At 46.9% G+C, this 19304-nt stretch overlaps 2 protein-coding genes across 7 annotated transcripts; one reads left to right on the top strand and one right to left on the bottom strand.

Annotated features, from left to right (window-relative positions):
* Positions 1-3077: 3077 nt before the first annotated feature.
* Positions 3078-7291, top strand: LOC125551271 (ATP-dependent 6-phosphofructokinase 5, chloroplastic). Of its 2 annotated transcripts, none has more exons than XM_048714443.2 (14): positions 3078-3410; positions 3864-4193; positions 4293-4374; positions 4619-4692; positions 4774-4885; positions 5040-5135; positions 5222-5323; positions 5420-5494; positions 5690-5830; positions 5962-6078; positions 6172-6276; positions 6460-6540; positions 6627-6755; positions 6854-7291. In XM_048714443.2, exons 2-14 carry the CDS (start codon positions 3895-3897, stop codon positions 7019-7021), a joined length of 1581 nt encoding a protein of 526 aa, XP_048570400.1. In that variant the 5' UTR covers positions 3078-3410; positions 3864-3894; the 3' UTR covers positions 7022-7291. The 2 variants fall into 2 exon arrangements, with proteins under 2 accessions (XP_048570400.1, XP_087381803.1); XM_087525677.1 differs by lacking the exon at positions 3078-3410 and adding an exon at positions 3531-3772.
* LOC125551270 (meiosis-specific protein PAIR3) lies at positions 7038-18889 on the bottom strand. Of its 5 annotated transcripts, none has more exons than XM_087525676.1 (11): positions 18706-18889; positions 17958-18035; positions 16156-17814; positions 15891-16038; positions 10398-10538; positions 10256-10328; positions 10027-10176; positions 9830-9888; positions 8710-8844; positions 8126-8217; positions 7038-7160 (listed from the first exon to the last, which is right to left on the bottom strand). In XM_087525676.1, the coding sequence occupies exons 2-11, from the start codon at positions 17988-17990 to the stop codon at positions 7092-7094; spliced, it is 2559 nt and encodes an 852-aa protein (XP_087381802.1). In that variant the 5' UTR covers positions 17991-18035; positions 18706-18889; the 3' UTR covers positions 7038-7091. The 5 variants fall into 5 exon arrangements, 3 of the variants coding, with proteins under 3 accessions (XP_087381802.1, XP_048570398.2, XP_048570397.2); XM_048714441.2 differs by lacking the exon at positions 7038-7160 and adding an exon at positions 7549-8046 and having other exon boundaries at positions 10256-10319; XM_048714440.2 differs by lacking the exon at positions 7038-7160 and adding an exon at positions 7549-8046.
* Between the last annotated feature and the right edge of the window lie 415 nt (positions 18890-19304).

Here is a 19304-nt window from a genome sequence, read left to right on the forward strand (position 1 = left end):
GGTCGTGGGATGCGATGGAAGGGTCTGGAACAGATAGGCCGGGCCACGAGGATCTGGTGGGCCCGGTAGTGCTGCTGGTCTGGGAACTGGGCTTCCACAGGGGGGCACCACCAGAAAAAACAAGCGCTGGCCCAACTGCAGGAAGCAGCCAATAGGCACATTCGCCTTAGGTGGGTGTCGACATTCGACGGAAGGAAGCAAAGGAAGCATGCGGGGACACGACCCACCAGACAACATTTTGGGCAGAAAGCTGAAGAAGAGAGAACAAGAGCTTTCCCGCGCAAGTTCTCCCTTGGTGTAGTCAAAGCAAGGGAAGAAGCCATCATCCATCGACAACAGGCAGACCGGGATCGTGCCCGTAGCAACTCTGCTGTTGTTGAGCTCAAGCTTGAAGGTGAAGCACATGCCCTCCGTGTCGAAGGTGACCGAGACCGCGGCGTGCGCACTTCCGCCGCCCACAGCGATGAGTGGAGGCATAGCTGGAGCTCATCCTCGTGCAAGATTTGAGCCTCAGTGGGCGGGGAAAAGGCGGATCCTCTGATGAGCTTGGGCTTGGCCGCCAGCTTGAGCATGGCTAGAGAGTCGGCTGGAGAAGCCGTCTCCGGGTGTAGGAAGGCGCGGAAAGCGCGGTTCGCCATGCCCTCCCCACCGCCCACATGCCCGCGGGCCGAGGAGGACCCAGGATGGGCATGCCCCCGCCGAGGGGAAAGCGGGGCAGGGGAGCGGGGGTCGGCGTCGTCCCCATCGAGTCGACCGGGCAGGCGCGGCGTGACCGTGGGGGCACCGAGGGAGCGAGCGACGTCCCAGATTTCATTGATGATGACGTCTGCATAGATGCCATTGCCGTCGACGTGGTGGAAGGTGATATGGTGGGGGATGTGGTGCAGAGCCTCCACCTTGACGAGGATGAAGATGCTTGAGAACTCGCTGCCGTGGAGGCAAGCGTGCTCTAGGCGAAAGAGGCTGGCGAAGCCAGCGACGCTCGCCGCCACCCCCCTCCGGTTCCACAGCTCCAGGGGCATCTTCTCAAGCGAGAGGCTGACGACGTGATGATAGGCGAAGCGGAAAGCGTTGTCGCCCGCGTTGTGCGGAAGGATCCAGACGGTGCGATCGCCCACCTCCATCGGACTAGCACGCAGAGCAGCGACCTGCTCAGACTCGCGCTGGAACACGACGAATGATGTGCCCACAGCAGAGCCGGTGAACCGAATCGCAGTGATGCCGAGCTGGTGACGAAAGACCCTGCGTAGCCAGGGAAGGAAGGAGGCCTTTGGTGGAGAGATGGTGATGAGGCACACGAGGGAGTTCTGGTCTGGCACGAGAGGGTAGTGGATGTCCAGCGATGATGGGCGGCCGTGCACCACCGGCTCCATGGCAAGGAGAGGCTGGGGGGCTGAGCTTGGAGGGGATGGATGTGTGGAGAGAGGAAGTGAAGAGGTCTGTGTGAGGGAGAACGACTCCGGGGAAACCGTACTTATAGGTGTACGAGCAAGCCGAAGCGAAGGGCAAAGGGACTTATAGCTGCAACGGGCGCGAGTGTGGTCAACTAAACGGCAAAGCCAGCAGACCACCGGATCCCTGCAATCCCGTCGCCAGTGGCTATAGGAAAGACAACGGTAGCAGCGATTATGCAGGTTTTTAGGCTTTCCAAACCACAACCATGGATACGGTGTGGCTCCCGAGAGATTAGCGGCAGCGGAAGCAGCTGGAGGGGAGAGCAACGCATCTCTGTAGGGGGTAGAGGTAGGATCAGCAGGCAGCTGGAGCGTCGCCAACAGCACTGGAGGAATCCGCGCGCGGACCGGCTAACGATTGGTCAGCAGAAGGCGGCATCAGCGTAATGCAAGGGGCTGGGAGAGATAAGCACGAAGCTAATTGATTGCAGGATGGCTCTATCCCGCATGCGGCAAAGCGCCCTGCCTGCAAGCGTGTCGTGAAATCCCCGGAATCCGGGGCACGCGGGGCCGTGGCAGTCAAAGGATTACTATCTAGCGCCGGGGGCGCACCGCACGAAGGGCGGGGTCCGAGGAGAGACGGCAAAAGGGAATTAGCCTCCCACGTACGTCTACGTGCATGCACCCATGCATGAGCCGGCTCACGACGTACAAAAGAGTCCAGATCAGAAAGAGACATGGCAACAACGATAAAACCTGACCGCCATGAATCACGGAGCACGATCTCCTTAGCAATGCACTCATGAGCCACCTGGAAACGAAAGGAGCCCCTCTGACACGGTTGGACTCGGTAGCCACTGGCATAGCCCCCGAACCAGGTCATCAGGAGGGAAGCGAACGCTGCTGGAGAGAAAGCAACACCATCGTTGAGGACGACGGCGAGAAGACCGGCCGTCCGGCTACGGCCAGCCACGGCCAAAACGGTGCCGCAACCATACTTGGACAGCATAGCATCCTCAACCCATGAACCATCCATGGAACAAGCCAGAAGACCAGAAACCCTAAAACTAGACCTCAAGGGGAACTACAAGCGCCGGAGCGGCGAGCATGCATCAAAAGGTAGGGCTGCAGTTCAGAACAAACACTACGAAGAACTGACCTGAGAACCAGCGGAGAGCGAAGGACGAAGAGCCGTTGATCTTGAACTAAACCTCAAGCAGCACAGTGGAGCTCAAGGAGGGGGGATGGACGCCGAGCCCGAGTGGTGCACGACGGAAGGAAACCGCCAACCCAGGAAACAGCTGTCGGTGAGCTCACGCCTCCTAGCAGCTGCAGGCAGATGGTGGACGCCGTGCCCAGGCGACACACGGCGGTGTGGTGTGGAAGGCCGGTGGGTGGACGCCGTGCCCGGGGTGGCACACGGCGGTGCGGCGAGCGCCGACGCCTCTAGCTAGCGAGGGTAGTCCTACAATGCTCTCATGGCAGATGTCTCCGAGAGGGACTTTTGGATCTTACAATGAGAAAGTTGGTCAGCAGGTATAGATATAGATATAGATATAGAGGTATAGATATACTCTTTTTGTTTCAAAATATAAAGTTGGATTATCTATTTTAAAACGGAGGGAGTAAATTGTTTCTCGAATTGTGGTGTACCTAGTCAGTTCAGTAATTTTCTCCACGGTAGCCATCACGGGCCTCCTCCATGGATTAACTGTCAGCGATCCTCCCCCGAATTGTTTCCTCTTGGGCAATCCTCCTTGTTGTCAGCTCAAAAAAGAAAAATCCTCCTTGTTCTCGTCGCGGTCTCCGCTCTCCTCTCTTTCTCCCCGTTCTCCAAAGAATCCGAGACGGCGACGCCCGCATCAAAGACGGCGCCGCCTCTGCTTCCTCTCCCTTACTCCGATTCTATAACACGTGCGTGCCTCGGCCGCCACTTTCCCAACTCTCCTCGGCCACTTCCGCCGGCGTGTGCCTTCCTCTCCGCCGGCGCCTGCACAGCAAGTCCAAGAGAGAGAGGTGCGTTTCCTGCAATTCGATCATGGTGATTTCCCTTGCTTCTGTCGGGGTTAGGTACGTTTGTATTTTACTTTAGGTATAAAATCGCGATGGTTGGCGGGTGATGTCGACTGTCGATGATCGGAGAAAAAAAAATCTCTCTTTTTTCCTGCCAAAAGAAAGCCCCCTACCCCCTACTCACATGATTTGTCCTGTTGCTCCACCATGGTTTCACATGTTCTGTTGCTTTCCACTTAAATAACACCTTTTTTTTGTGAGGCTGTGCATATGACAACTTGTTCAAAATACAAGGAGCAAAAAAATTCAGCTGGTTACTTTGTCCCCTGTAGTGAGGGGGGATTCTTGCCTTTTCCTGTTCTACAGTTGAGTTGCTGTTGGAAAATCTGTGAACGCCTGATTTACAATCTGTTATCATCATCTGTTACTGATGGCAAGATAGGACCTGTCTCACAGGGATTTGCATACTCACCACTATAAAGAAGCCATGGCTCTAGCATCGCCGGTGGACTATGCTGGCACAATCACTTCAAGTCAGAGGCAACTCAGTTCTGTGATGCCCCGGTGCTATGGCTTGCGATGTACTATTGGATATGGAAATAAATCAAGAGCAGCAGGTCACTTGGTTGCCAGAGCCATGTCCATGGATCGCCCGAAACTGGACTTTTCGAATCTGAATTGGAAGAATCAATTCCAAGAGGATTTCGATAGGCGGTTCAGTTTGCCGCATTTGACAGATATAATTGATGTGGAATCGAGGCCGACGACATTTTCTCTCAAGAGCAGGTATCCATTTCTGTCTAATGCATTTGTCTTGATCTATGCTGTTGGTTATCAAACTATATCTCTTTAGGATTTTTCTGATGTTTGCTTTGTCCACAACAGGACCCCTCTGGAGAATGTTGATGGTTCTTTGGAAGAGTCATGGAACGGCTATGTTAATGACAACGACAGAGCACTTTTGAAGGTATGCTTCATCATTGAGTGATCAAAATACCAGACATGGATCAAACTCCCCATCAATTACTTGAATAGTTTCTTTGGCTGTCTGAATATAGTTTGATCTTTTAACATAAATGTAGCATGCTCCTTTTTTTCTGCACTTTGGCTATTAGTAAATGTGTATGATAGACCTCAATTGTAATGTCCATGTGTGCAGCATCAAGGTAAATGCAATAATATCTCTCATTACAAAGTTGTTGATTCTTCAGGTTATCAAGTTTGCCTCGCCAACGTCTGCTGGAGCTGAATGCATTGATCCTGATTGCAGCTGGGTTGAACAATGGTGACAAACACTCTGCAATTTTCTATTGTTTACTTGTGCCAAATTATTTTCTGAGCTCACACAAACTCATGTCTTTTCCAGGGTGCACCGGGCAGGCCCACGTAAACAAATATATTTTGAGCCTCAGTGCGTAAAGGCTGGAATTGTAACTTGTGGCGGACTTTGCCCTGGTCTCAACGATGTCATCCGGCAGGTAGAATAGAACTTGATGAGTTGATCTCTGACTGTCTGCACCGATAAATAAAAGATTAATAGTACCTTATTATTATATCTTCTGAAAATTCTCTTGAAGAAAACACAATTCACAATTTTGAACAGTGCCGTGCTTTCACTCTTGAGTCTTGTAGATTGTGCTTACACTTGAAAAATACGGAGTGAAAAACATTGTTGGGATACAGCATGGTTTCCGCGGATTTTTTGAAGATCATTTAGCGGAAGTGCCGGTAAGAATTCTTTGTACATTATAAAGTAATCTGGAAACACTGATAACCATCCTGATGTAAGTTTGTGGCTCTTTTACTTCACCCAGCTTAATAGACATGTCGTCCAAAATATCAATCTTGCTGGTGGCAGTTTCTTAGGAGTGTCTCGTGGCGGGGCAAGTATCTCAGACATTGTCGACAGCATCCAGGCATGTACATGCAATTCTGGTATGCTGCAAAAATATGTTTACTACAAGGTGGTATGTTGAAGACTAACTGACTTGATTTCTGCAATCCACATTCAGGCCAGGAGGCTTGACATGCTCTTTGTACTAGGTGGAAATGGAACTCATGCTGGAGCTGATGCTATACATGGCGAGGTATGTTAATTTATATCTTCCTTGCGTCAGAGCAAGACATGTCTTTCCTTCAGCTCCTAGACTAGATTGTACCAGAAACATTTTTTGGTCTCGCTCAACTATGACGTAGTAGCATGGATTGTGGGATTAGGGATCAGTATGTATGGGTGGAAGGTTGCATACTTATGTCTGACTGTTTCTTTTGGTGAAAATTAGTGCCGGAAGAGAAAACTAAAAGTGTCGATTATTGGTGTCCCAAAAACAATTGACAATGACATACTACTGATGGACAAGACATTTGGATTTGATACTGCAGTGGAGGCAGCACAAAGAGCTATCAACTCTGCATATATTGAGGTGATTCATTTTAGCAACCTCTCAGACTCTCATCTCATGTGTACATATCTGCAAGCGGACAATAGAATACATTGTCGTGTTGGTTGCCCCTCAAATTAAAACTATATTTGTGGTTGACGCTCTATGGTTAGGCACATTCCGCATTTCATGGCATCGGATTGGTGAAGCTGATGGGAAGAAGTAGCGGATTTATCACAATGCATGCTTCCCTGTCAAGCGGGCAAGTCGACATTTGCCTGATACCTGAGGTATCAAACTCTTTAACTTGTGCTGTGTCTGCCCTTCCAACTCACTATATCCCTCTCCTCTGATTGATTTAATACGTGGTAATCCAAATGAAGGTACCATTCACCCTTGATGGACCAAACGGAGTTCTTCGGCACCTTGAGCACTTGATAGAGACCAAGGGGTTTGCTCTCATGTGTGTTGCCGAAGGTGCTGGGCAGGTAAGATTACCTTCACATACAAGATCAATTGTCTTGGGAAACTTAACTGCCAGCATGAGGAGTGATTTACCAAGGATCTCTTGAATTAGGGATGGGCTCGTGTGTGCATCAATTGAGAAACATTGCAGTATTTTCTGTTCTGTTACAAGAATTGTTATGTGAGATATTGCACTATGTTTCCAGGAATATTTGCAGAAGTCAAACGCAACTGATGCTTCAGGGAACATGGTTCTCAGTGATATCGGTGTGCACCTTCAACAGAAGGTTGGTCCATATCATTAGGTGTTCTTCACCATGATGTAGGTGCTGTGAATGACACAACATTTAACTTAACCAATGCCATTTCACAGATCAAGTCTCATTTCAGAGAGATAAACGTCCACTCTGATGTGAAGTACATCGACCCTACATACATGCTCCGCGCCGTGCGTGCCAATGCATCGGATGCCATCCTGTGCACGGTGCTCGGTCAGAATGCTGTAAGACGCCGTTTCTCTCGATCTGCCTGTGTCTCGCAACAAGTTTTTGTGTTTTCTGTTTTCTGAGATGAGCATTGGTCCCTGATTGAACCTTGCAGGTTCATGGCGCCTTTGCAGGGTTCAGCGGCATCACAACCGGAATATGCAACACACATAACGTGTACCTGCCAATACCTGAAGTTATCAAGACGCCAAGGCTTGTCGATCCAAACAGCAGGATGTGGCACAGGTGCTTGACATCCACAGGTCAACCTGACTTTTGTTGATCAGTTCTTGACAACCAAAGTTTGTAAACTCTAGTGCTAGAAGTACCGGTGGTGTACAGGATTGTCAATGTCATTCTTTTTTGCCTTCCATCAGAAAGACATGGTATGCCCTGTAATTCCTGGCTGATCCTGAGCTCATCTGCTACCGGATGAACAGTAAATTTCAAAAAAATGTAAACAAATAAGATGTTCTAACAAAAAAACTTGTAAACAAATTTCAGTCCACATGTGGTCCATATTGGAATATCAAAAACATCTTATATTCGTGAACAGGAGTAACTAACAATTTTTTTAATGTGAATTTGTTTGGCGCCAAAGCTGTTATCTGCAAAAAAAATAAAGTGCATCATAGGTTCCCATTTTGCATGTACTGTGCCAAACTTGTGTTCAGACGTACATAAAACTGGAATAATGGCAAAAATGATCAAAGATGTCTGCCATTTGAGTACAGCAAAGACATACATTGCCTCTAATTTCTTCCGATCCAAATCTCATGCACAAAAGCTCAAAGAAAAAGGGCATAAGCAAAAAAGAATCAAAGATGCCACCAGATGAGTACACTCGATTTAATTATCGCATTCACATGGCAGCAAATTCAACTTAAGCATCTGCGATTGATTTTGTACTGGATCGTTACATTACTCGAGTCAGGACACGATTCATTGAAGAAATGCGTCATGGTTTAAGACACTAGTGCGCACCTGAATGGGTGGTAAGTTAGTGAGTCACCGACTCAAAATGGTAGAGAAGGTCAAACGATGCTACGGAGAATTACGGATATAGGCTCGTACTAAGGCATAGTTCAAACTGCAACTGTAAGCAAAAGAACTCTAAATGCGTTCTGGCACCATCCTTCTATACCCTTTGTAAAATGGAGCCGTGGACCTGTTTGTGACGTGGTGCCCTACTGGTTTCGCCTTAGCTATCTATCTACTTGTGTAGCGAGGTTAACTTGATCAATATGCAGTTTCGGTGATGAGCTCCTTGAGCACGTGTTTTAGGCCATTCATCTTCTTCCGGGCTCTCTGTGAAACATTTTCTTGGAAAAGGTTAGCATTTGATCAATACGGCATCCCTGGGGTTTAGGAATGATGTTTGCCTTACCTTCTGAACCTCCGAGATTTTGATTTCAGCATCGTTGAGCTGAGAAGCAACTGTTCTCTCAGCATGTTGGAGGAGCTTCTTGTGTGATGCTTCTGTTGATGCAATCATAAAAGAACACCATGGTTAAGTAGTGGTAATTCAGGTGGCAAACGGTTAGGAAAGTAGAGCATTTAAACAGATTAATTCAAGTGGCTGTATGATGATTCATTCCATTCGCCTCTTAACAATGATTACAGTGAGCTAAAACTATAATTACTTCACTGGTGACTTTCTTCTAACCGTGTGCCAATTAGGCAATCATTTCTTTTCAATTAAAAAAATTGATTTAACCACATTATTCACCAACAAACTTCAAACCTTACAATATTGTAATCTTATGTGCCTGGATCAGTTATATGACATAAAGTTCGCAATCTGTAATCAAGTGCTCCAACAATGGTGATACTTCATACGGCTCCGCTTTGACAAAGGTTAACATGTTCCACATTTTTGGGAGTTCATGCAGTATCAGTTTGTAATAAATAGTCCAGCGAGTAAATATTTCATTTGCATTTTGCAAGTGCAAGGTTTGAAGTTAAACTTACTTTGCTTGTCAGCTACTCCCTTCAGCTCTGCATGATAGGCTTCAAATTCCTCAAGAGAGTTCTTGCAACCAAGCAACTGCTGATTAACCTCCTCCTTAAACTTCTCATGAAGAACCCTTAACTGTTCTTGTTGCTCTGCAACCAGAAGACATAGGACCAGGTTATATCATTTGAGTAACTAACGTTTATTCAAGAGAAACAAAAGAAGACATGCAAGAAAACAAGGTAAAGTACAAGGATTCACAAAGGAATCTTGCCCCAAGTGTACCTTACTAACCAAACAGGCGACTAACTTAGTCAAACCTACCTAACTTGTGGTGTGGCATGGTTAGCATACCAACCAAATACTCCCTCCATCCCATTATATAAGAACATTTCTCAAGCTGTTTTAGCTTGGAAAACATTCTTATATTATGGGACGGAGGGGGTAGGTTCTAACTTCTAAGCCTATATATATGCATACACAGTAAAAAGTCGAAAGAGTAGACGATACAGTAGTAAATACTCCCTCCGTCCGAAAAAGCTTGTCCCTCAAATAGATGTATCTAGCACCAAGTTAGTGCTAGATACATCTATTTGAGGGACAAGCTTGGGACAAGTTTTTTCGGACGGAGGGAGTAAGAAATAACCAAACCATATTGGATAGCTGCAGACAGATTCAAAGAATTGGTACATTAAATGTTCTCAAAATAATATTTCATGGCACTGATTTTATGCTTCAGTATTCAGGCAATGAAAGTGATTCAAGAACAAAATCAACCTAGATAAGTTTTTTTTGGGGGGGGGGGGGGGGGGGGCAGTCATCTTATTATGTTTTAAAAAGGTTTAGGATATGGCGGACCTACATAACTCAGGAATCGGATCATGATTAACTTTATATGTCTATATATGAGAAATCTACTACTTATTTAAGTATAAGATTATGCAAATTGCTCGAGCTGAATAATCCAAATAGGTTAGGTATGAGTGGCACAATGGATCAAAACACCAGTACATAATATCTTTATAGATACAGCTTTCTGAATGGATTCTGACTAATGGGTCTAATTGTCATAAAACTCATGTTTCACAATAACAGACCACAAAATTAATTTCTGCAGTAACATAATATAGGTTGTACCTTCAAATGTTGATTCTAGTCGCTTTCTTTTAGATTTCCCTGCATTGACCAGCTTATCCCTGAAAATACAGTTGAATGCGTCAAAATAGTTACACCTCTAATATATGTGATATACACACACACACACACACACACACAATTAGGTGTGTATATGCAGATAAGATGTAGTTTCTTGGTAGCACCGGCAAAGATCTTACACATCATCCTGCATCTGCACCTCAACTCCCTCGAGGTGCTGGCGTATTATCTCTCCAGTACCTGCCAGTATCTGAGAACTTTTGTTTCTTGTTTCAGACTTGATCTTGGTTTGAAACCTTCCCAGCACCACCAGTAACTGATCAAAAGCCCTGGTTACAATGAAGAAATGAAATTGGACCGACCAACAATATCGAATATGTATTTCTTTATACAACCTATAAAACGGACCTGGTTAGGTAGTCATCTGGGCATTGCACTGGTTCTTTGTCTGACATTATAGTTTCTTGTGTTCCTGAATGAACTAGTAATGATGGCATATTAAATATGAACTGCAACCATTACTCGAACGCAAGAAGGTAATCAACTTTACCAGAAGTAGCAAAAGGAATTGGCGAAGGCAAGCGCCGTTTGCCTCTTCTACCCTCTTTTAGATGTGATTTCCTATCCAGATTTTCTGGAGGAGATCTATCAGGGCTGTCTACATCTGAAAGCCATTTGCGAGATTTATATCCTGCGCATGAAGGACCAATTACTTAGTAACACATCGCAGGTAAACAATTTTTGGATATACTCCTTCCGTCCCAAAATAAGTGTCTCAACTTTGTACTACAAAGTTGTACTAAAGTGAGACGCTTATTTTGGGATGGAGGGAGTATATAACAGTGTAATTTATACATCTCCAACAGCATGTGGGAAAAGTTTGGCTCACGTTATTAATTTTCCAGAACTATAGTGGTCAAAATACTGAACTTAAAGCAACAACAACAAAACCTTTTAGTGCCAAACAAGGCTAACTTCACACGCCTTTGTCCATGGCTAGTTCTTTGGTGATATTTCAGTCCTTCAGATCTCTCTCAACGGACTCCTCCCATGTCAAGTTTGGTCTACCCCAACATCTCTTGACATTATCAACAAGCTTTAACCGTCCGTGATGCACCGGCGCTTCTGGAGCCCTACGTTGTATATGCCCAAACCATCTCAGACGATGTTGGACAAGCCTCACGTATATCCTCATTCTGGACCCGATCCTTGTGTGGCCACATATCCATCTCAACATGTGCATCTCTGCTACACCTAACTGTTGGACATGTCACCTTTTAGTTGGCCAACATTCAGCGGCATACAACCATCCTATGGAACCTGCCTTTTATCTTTTGTGGCACTCTCTTGTCACAGAGGACGCCAGAAGCTTGGTACCACTTCATCCATCCAGCTTTGATTTGATGGCTCAGATCTTCATCAATATCACCATCCTTCTGCAGCATTGATCCCAAATGTCAAAAGGTGTCCTTCTGAGGTACCACCTGCCCACCAAGGCTAACCTCCTCCCCGTGCATAGTAGTACTGAGATTGCACCTCATGTACTCGGTTCTAGTTCTAGAAAGCCTAAAACCTTTCGATCCAAAATCTGTCTCTACAGCTCTAACTTACTATTAACCCTCATCTGACTATCGGCGACTAGCACCACATCATCTGCAAAGAGCATACACCAAGGGATATCTCCTTGTATATCCATTGTGACCTCATCCATCACCAAAGCAAAAAAGTTAAGGGCTCAAAGCTGACCCTTTTGGTGCAGTCCTAGTTTAATTGAAAAGTCATCAGTGTCGCCATCACTTTGTTCGCACACTTGTCACAACATTATCGTACATGTCCTTGCTGAGGGTAATGTACTTTGTTGGGATTTTGTTTTTCTCCAAGGCCCACCACATAACATTCAGCAGTATCTTATCATAGGCCTTCTCAAGCCAATGAACACCATATGCAGGTCCTCCTTTTGCTCCATGTATCTCTGCATAAGTTATCGTACCAAGAAAATGGCTTCCATGGTCGACCTCTCTGGCACGAAACCAAACTGATTTTTGGACACGCTTGTCATTCTTGTTAAGCGGTGCTCAATGACTCTCTCCCATAGCTTATTTGTATGGCTCATCGGCTTAATTTCACGGTAACTAGTACAACTTTGAAAATCCCCAATGTTCTTGAAGAGTGGTACTAATACACTCCACCTCCGTTCTTCAGACATCTTGTTTGCTTGAAAAGTTTAGCTAGCCATACTATCGATATGTCTCCGAGGCCTCTATACACCTTAATGAGTATACCTAACCTCAGACTGATTCATCGACAAACGCATGTTGGTATCATCAAAGGAGTCGCCCAGCTCTATGGTAGAGCTCTCATTCTCTCAATTGAATAGCTTGTCAAAGTACTCCCGTCATCTATGCTTGATCTCCTTGTCCTTCACCAGAAGTCGATCTGCTCCGTCCTTGTGCATTTGACTTGATCGACATCCTTCGTCTTCCTTTCTCGGATCTTGGCCATCTTATAGATGTCCCCTTCGCCTTCCTTCGTGTTTAAATGTTGGTAGAGGTCCTCATACGCCTGATCCTTGCTTAACTCACAGCTTGCTTTGCGGTCTTCTTTGCCACCTTGTACTTCTCTATGTTGTTTGCACTCCAATCCAGGTGTAGGCGTCTGAAACAGTCTTCCTTCTCATTAATAGCCTTCTGGACATATTGTTTGCGTCGCCTCCTTCCTCCCAAGGGCCCTCCTCAATAACCCTCTCCTTGAAAGCCCAACCTGCCTCTCCCTTGAGCTTCCAACACTTCGTTCTAGCGACTTTGGCGCGCTTATCCCGCTGGACACGAATTCGAAAGCAGAAGTCAGCCACTACAAGCTTATGTTGAGGGACAACACTCTCTCTAGGTATCACCTTGCAACCAAGGCAAGCACGCATGTCTTCTCTTCTCGAGAGGGCGAAATCAATCTAGCTGAAGTGTTGACCACTATTAAAAGTCACTAATTGGGATTCTCTCTTTTTAAAGAGGGTGCTAGCTAAGATCATGTTGTAGGCTAGAGCGAAGCTTAGGAAATCCTGTCCTTATTGATTCCAACTGCCATAGCCAAAGCCCCCATGATATGACAAAGTCAATAATTGGCACTAATAATCCAGTAATTGTTCAAGTTGTTAGCGATGTTTCTGTTATATCAACACAGACTGATGATGCATATGTGCCAAAGTATGTTGGTGTTGATAAGAAATACAATGAGAAGATTGCAAATTTAGCTGAAGTTACATGCATGCATACTATGGCATTGACAGAGATGCACTTGCATAAGAAAGAGGAAAATAAGATGCTGAACGTGCATGCATTACGTGGGAAGAGGTACATGTGTGTGCATGGAAGGAAGGGTTCATACACTAGCACGTTGGTGCAAGGTGTGCATCAATCTGGTTGTTTGTTTTGGTTGCCACTTTCAGAACAAGTCCAGGTTGTACACGTACAGGAGATTTGTCTCTTTGAGATTGATCACAAAATCCTAGTTTACTACATCTTCTCAAGTTAATAACCCCATGCACCCCTTCAAAACTTGTGTTAGATGTGCCCACATGACCATTGAGGTGTCCTCCTATGAAGAGCTTCTCGCCAATAGGTACACAACTAACCATGTCCTCCAGGCCTTCCCAGAACTCCCTCTTGGTGCTCTCATTGTGGCCTACTTGCGGGGCATATGTGCTGATAGCATTGAGAACCAAGTCCCGAACGACCAGCTTAGACCAAGATAATCCAGTCCCCTTTGCCTCTTGACGTCTACCACTCCATACTTGAGACTCTTGGCAAAAAACACTTAGCAAAAAACACTAATGAAACGCATTTAAAGTAGCATGAATGCACATGACAGAATATACCAAATGTTGCTTCTATTCCATCTGAATGGCTTCTCATGAGCAAGCACTTCATACAATAGTTAAGAATGAGCGCATCATGCTTTGGAGAGCCTTAACCATAAAGACACAGTAGGACTGTTGGATGCTCAGGCGCTGATAGTGATTGATCAATGATTGCTATGAAAAAATGGTGGAAATAGAGCTGATGCGGAAAAAGGAGAAGCAGAGAAGACCAGCACCCCCCCCCTCGCGACGCTCCCGCGAGCGCCGGGGGGGGGGGGGGGACCCTAGCCGCTGGCCAAGGGCCTCTCCTTCCCCTTCTCCCCTCCTCGCCGCCGCCACGGCGAGCTGACGGGCAAAGCCCGGCCAGCATCAGCAGCAGCGGGGCATTTTCCTTCCCCTGCTTGGTTCCTGGTGGCGCGGGCTGTCGGAGTCAGGCAACGGCATGGCGTGGGCACAGGGCGTAGCGGCGTGGTGGCAACAGAAGGCGGCGGAGGCGCGGGCTGCCGGCGGCCGTGTGAAGGGGCTGTGGGCATCGGGGGCGGCGCGTGGGTCCTCGCCATGGTCGAGGTGGATCGGATCTGCTGCGAGGGCTCGCGACTCTGCTTCCGGCGGTGGTTGGGCTTGGGCCTGGCGCGCGTGGAGGCGGGGTCTGGGCCTTCTCTGCCCGACTCCCCTGGTGGTGGCGCTCCTGCTGTCCTCCGGTCAGGTCCGGCTAGGCCTGGTCTGGACTTGTCGCCTGAAGGGGGCACGGGCTATGTTCGACAGGTGCTGGCGACCACTACTGCGTGTTTGCGGTGGTGGTTCTCGGCGATGGTGGTTTCTCGGCCTTCGACCCTCTCCTCGTCGTCCGGGCGTTACTTTGGTCGAAGGGTTGGCCTCTCCCAGCGACAGTTCATCGCTCGTCTTGCGCCCGGTGCAGCAGGATCGAGCTCGTCTCGCGCCCGGCAGCAGGACCAGCTCGCCTCGCGCCCGGCGGCAGGACCGAACTCGTCTCGCGCCCGGTGCTGCAGGACGGATCGACGGAGGCTAGTTTTGGCCGGCCTATTGGGTCTCGGCGCTAGGAGCTACCCAGGGGTGCGAAAGGTGGGGCCTTTCCGCTCGTCTCTTTGGTTGGGGTAGCGGCGGGTCTCGGGTGAGGTGGTGTCAAGGTCTTGGATGCCGGGGCGGCGGCCCTGGTGGTGGTAGCACGATGCTCTTGGGCAGAGCCTGTGGCTCGGTGCTGCCCGGTGACCATGGCCGTGCGGGCGGCATGGTTGCCGGGGTGTGGCATTCGGAGGCGGTGAGCGTTGGCCGGGGTGAAAACCTGCTCTATCTTCGGACGGACCGGCGGCGGCGAAGCTCGTTCCCTTCTTGAAAGCGTCGCCGCGGCTCTCATCGCCCGTCGTGTTGCTCCAGGGGAAACTCTGATCCTCGGATCGGGCGGTGACGACGCTCCGGTGTCGTAACCTTCTTGAAGGCGCCGCCTTGGAGCCCATGGTTCGTCGTATGCGGCTTCATCTCTTCGCGGTGGCATGTTCACGGTTGAAGTCCCTTGTTGCTCTTGTAGTGCTAGGGTTGGTGTTGCTGCGCTCAGCGCCTATGTATCCTGCCTTGGGTGTGTGCGTGTGTTGTGGAGGCGTGCGTTTGTACCGGGATGTTGTGGATCATTGCTTTATATATAAAGCGGGGCGAAAGCCTTTTTCGGCAATAGAGCTGATGCAATAAGTAGGACTACCGGTCATAGCTAAAAAAACATGCCTAAGCTCTAAGTGATAGCAAAACACACCTAGCGTTTAATGTGCGCTTAAGAATGTGCTTTGGTTAGAAAAGTGCATGGCAGTGGAAAAATGCAAATTAACAGCTAGCGTTTTTAAAAAAAACTTTGCTATTGGATTCTCTAACTCCCAATGTTTAACTTTTTTTTTCAGGAAAAAGGACAGGAGCTCTGCCAATAGTATTTAACCGGTAATAGATGCATAGAGAAACAGTCAATTTATATATGTAAATACATAAAGGAAAATGTGTCCCAGAAGAGTATTGTCCTCATGCAGAACAGAAGGGATAATAGTACTCTGTAAACTAACACTGTCACCTTCGGTTTTATAAATGTAGCACTAAATCTGAAAGGAACAAAACATACTCTAGAAAACTATTGATTTGCATGTAAAAAGTATTAATGTGTATTGAAAGTTGCAAAGTCAGTATTCTGACCTTTCCCAAAGCTTGGAATAGAAATTTGAGCCATTTCATCTTCAGTTCGCGGAATGGGTGAAAGAATTGGTTGTTTTTTGTCCTCGCTTTCTTCTGGAGAATTAGGAGATCCACTGTTACATAACTCATCGGTTTTATCCATCCCATCCTGGATATCAGCAGTACATGAATGAGTGACAAACAGATAGAGTTACTCTGTTACATGAGTATAGAGAAAACAAATTTACAATGGCTGGGAAAAGATTTATAGAGTTGGAAAGCCTACCAATGGCTCAGACCCTGGATCAGAAGCATAGGAACTTGATCTTGACCTGTTACTTTTTGGATACTTGGGGCTGTATGTGTCATCATGTAGCATTTCACTTCCATCGCGGTAGCCATTTACATTAGTTGCAAAAGTAGGACTCACAAAGTCATCTCGCATGTCTCTGAATCTGTCTGCCAATGGACTGGCAAACTTCTCTCCGAGTTTACAATTTACCTGGGGATTTGCCTCATTGTCCCATGGGTACATTTTCGGTTCAGGTGATGCACTAGCAGTACCAGATGGTGGCGAGTTAAAATTATTTCCCGCTGCTTTATGTGCCTGGGGGCTTCTGTCTGAAGCTTTGCTCAAATTAGCATTCTCCTTGCGGTGCAGCAATGAAGAATAATTTTCCTTGCTCTTTGATGAAATATTCTGAGAAGAGAGCTTATCTTCACCTGCATTCAGTGTCGTGGGCAGCAACTTTTCTGAAAACTGCATCTTCTGAGGCCCAACTTTAGCCATTCCATTCAGCCGTTTCTCCCTTGTAGGGCTTCTAGAACAGCTCTCAGCAGTTTTCCCAGTTCGTGACAAAGAAGAAAAGGAGGTGGTTTTCTCTCCTTTATTCTCTGATGGTGCATTTCTAGAAGATAGCTGTCCTCCCCTATCATCCGGTGTGATCTTGTCAGAAATCATGTCAGAACAATGGACCTTCTTAAGCTCTACTTTAGCCTTCCTATTTGAGCTTCTAAGATTTCTCAAGCAGCCAGAGTTACCAATTGCAGATTTCCCCGCAGTTTTGGATGTGCATTTCTCATCAAAAATAAATACATTGTCCAGTGTTTTCTTTTTGGGTGCAGAACATGAAGTAGACAACTGTTTCTTTGCACTCTGGCTCTTATCCTGCTTCTTGGAGGCTGCTGGTGCTTTCTTGCGATCCAAGGTGCGAGTAACAGGCCTTATTTCAACTACTTGTGGAGTACCCGAATCTGACTCAATTGGATCAGAGGATGGTTTACTCTTTGCATAGGTAGCTGTTTGACAGTTCAGCAGATCAGGTGTCTTGATATTATCAGGAAAAGGTGATGCGTAGACCTTCTTGTTCCCTGAAGATGGTCCATTGGCAGTTAAACTTTTAGGTTGGTTAGGTGTCTCATTGTCTTCAGGGTTTGGTGAAGCAACAGTCTGCTTGGTTTGTGATGTACCAAGGATCTCCCACAGCTTCATCCTGAGAACTTCGCTGTTGGGTTTGGTTTTATCTGCAGATTCCACTTGGCGCTTTCCTTGTGAATTCACGAAGGGCGTCTCTTGCAGTTGGTCAAGCTGGCTGTCTTGTTCTTTTCTTGTTCCAAAGGAAAAGGTTCCGGTTTGCTCACGTGCATGGTCATCAGGTTGTGATAGAGAAGCCTTAACAGGGGCGGCTTCGGGTGCCTCTGTAGCAGATCCGCCATGGTCTGCAGCTTCTTGTGAGACCCGGAATGAAGCACTATAACCTTTCAGGGGTCTAGATCTTCCATCAGTTCCCTGAGACGGGTTCCTCTCGAATGCAGGGACAGTAGCAGCATCTCTGCTTCTTGATACAGAACCTGGCCTTGGAATTGGGATGCCAATTGATACCTTAGGAAATTTACCAGATGGATACAGGTTGCTGGCCAAACTCCAGTAATCACTTGATGTAGCCTAGACCACATCATAATGCATGAGTTGTTAAATACTCCCTCTGCTCTTACATTTCTTTACAGAGGAAGTACTACTGTGAAAGAACAGCTAAAGCTGAAACAGGTGGCACATCCTACAATTTAGCAGAGGAAGTTGTTACTCACTTTCTGGATATTCAGCTTTTCAATTTCCGCCATTGCAGCTTCTGGGATAATAACAGACCAAATTAACTAAAGTTGAATCTGATAAAAGGAGAACAAGAGAATTAGGTAAGGTTCCACCAATGTTAGAGCATCTTTTAGGATCAAATTAAGCTCCACAGATGTATAAATAGTTAAATACAATATGAGACTATAAGTCATGCCTGAGACCAAATTTGGAAATGCACATAAGACATAACTGTGCAAAATATTCTCGTCAAGTGCAACTTATGCCAGGTCTGAATTGCTATGCAGTACTATAATGAGTCAAATTGAATATGCTGCTGAGAGTAAGAGCATACCAACCAGATCGACTTAGCTTACTAGGAGAAATACTAGGACCAGCCCCTTCTAAGCATATATTGAATTAATATAAAAGACTAAAATTAACAGGTGCAACTGTGTCATAGAGCACCGGACTAAGCGTGGTCTCAGCGTTCAGAGATCGCCTTCCACAAGCAATACAGCTTAGGTCGAGTAACTTATCTCGGGAAAGCAATACTGACACATTTGTAAGACTTGCGGCAGCGAACCGCGTGTAAAAAAACATTCCAACAATAAGATCCATGGAGGATCAGGTGTTCCATAGCAACCAATCGGAACCGAGCGAAGCACAGCGAAATCAGACGACGTGAGCGAAAAAAATGCAATAACAAGCGTGCAACCGAGGCGAAATTAGAACGTATAGATTAGGAAATCCACAGATGGGCACCTAATTCCAACCCATAAACCCTAAAAGTTCGCGTGCGGCGGCGAGGTACACCGGGGTAGCAGGCCGGCGGCGAGATGGACCAGGGGCGCGGCCGGCGGCAGGGAAGACCTAGGCTTCGGTCGCCATGGTCGCCAGAGAGAGAGAGAGGGTGAGAGGTGAGGGGTGGCGGGAGGGGGAGGGATATTTCGGGAGGGGTGGCGGGGTGTTCGGGAGGAGGGGTGGTGATTTCCGGAGGAAAAAGTTCATTTTAAGGGCCGTTTGGAACGCAGGTAAGAAAAACATTGGAAATAGTGTAAAACGTAGGAATGGGAAAGGAAAACATGTGTAAAACATAGGTTTGGAAAGCGTAGGGAAACTTTCGGCTGATACTGTTCGGAACACAGGAATTAACATACAAATTAAAATGCAGTTATTAACTGGTTGAATAAAATTGATGGCATCTAGCCCAGCACGCCCATTTGCGAGCATTGCCCGGATGAACACAGCTCACATGCACCACCTGTTTCATTTTCACATGTCCTTTCCATGGTCCATCTAGACCCAGTTCATCCATATACGCAGATTCTGTCTGACAGGAAGACAGCGAGTCCAGTGCTGCA

This window comes from Triticum urartu, chromosome 5A (assembly GCF_056163025.1).
Source record: "Triticum urartu cultivar PI428250 chromosome 5A, HENAU_Tu73, whole genome shotgun sequence".
Taxonomy (NCBI): Eukaryota; Viridiplantae; Streptophyta; class Magnoliopsida; order Poales; family Poaceae; genus Triticum; species Triticum urartu.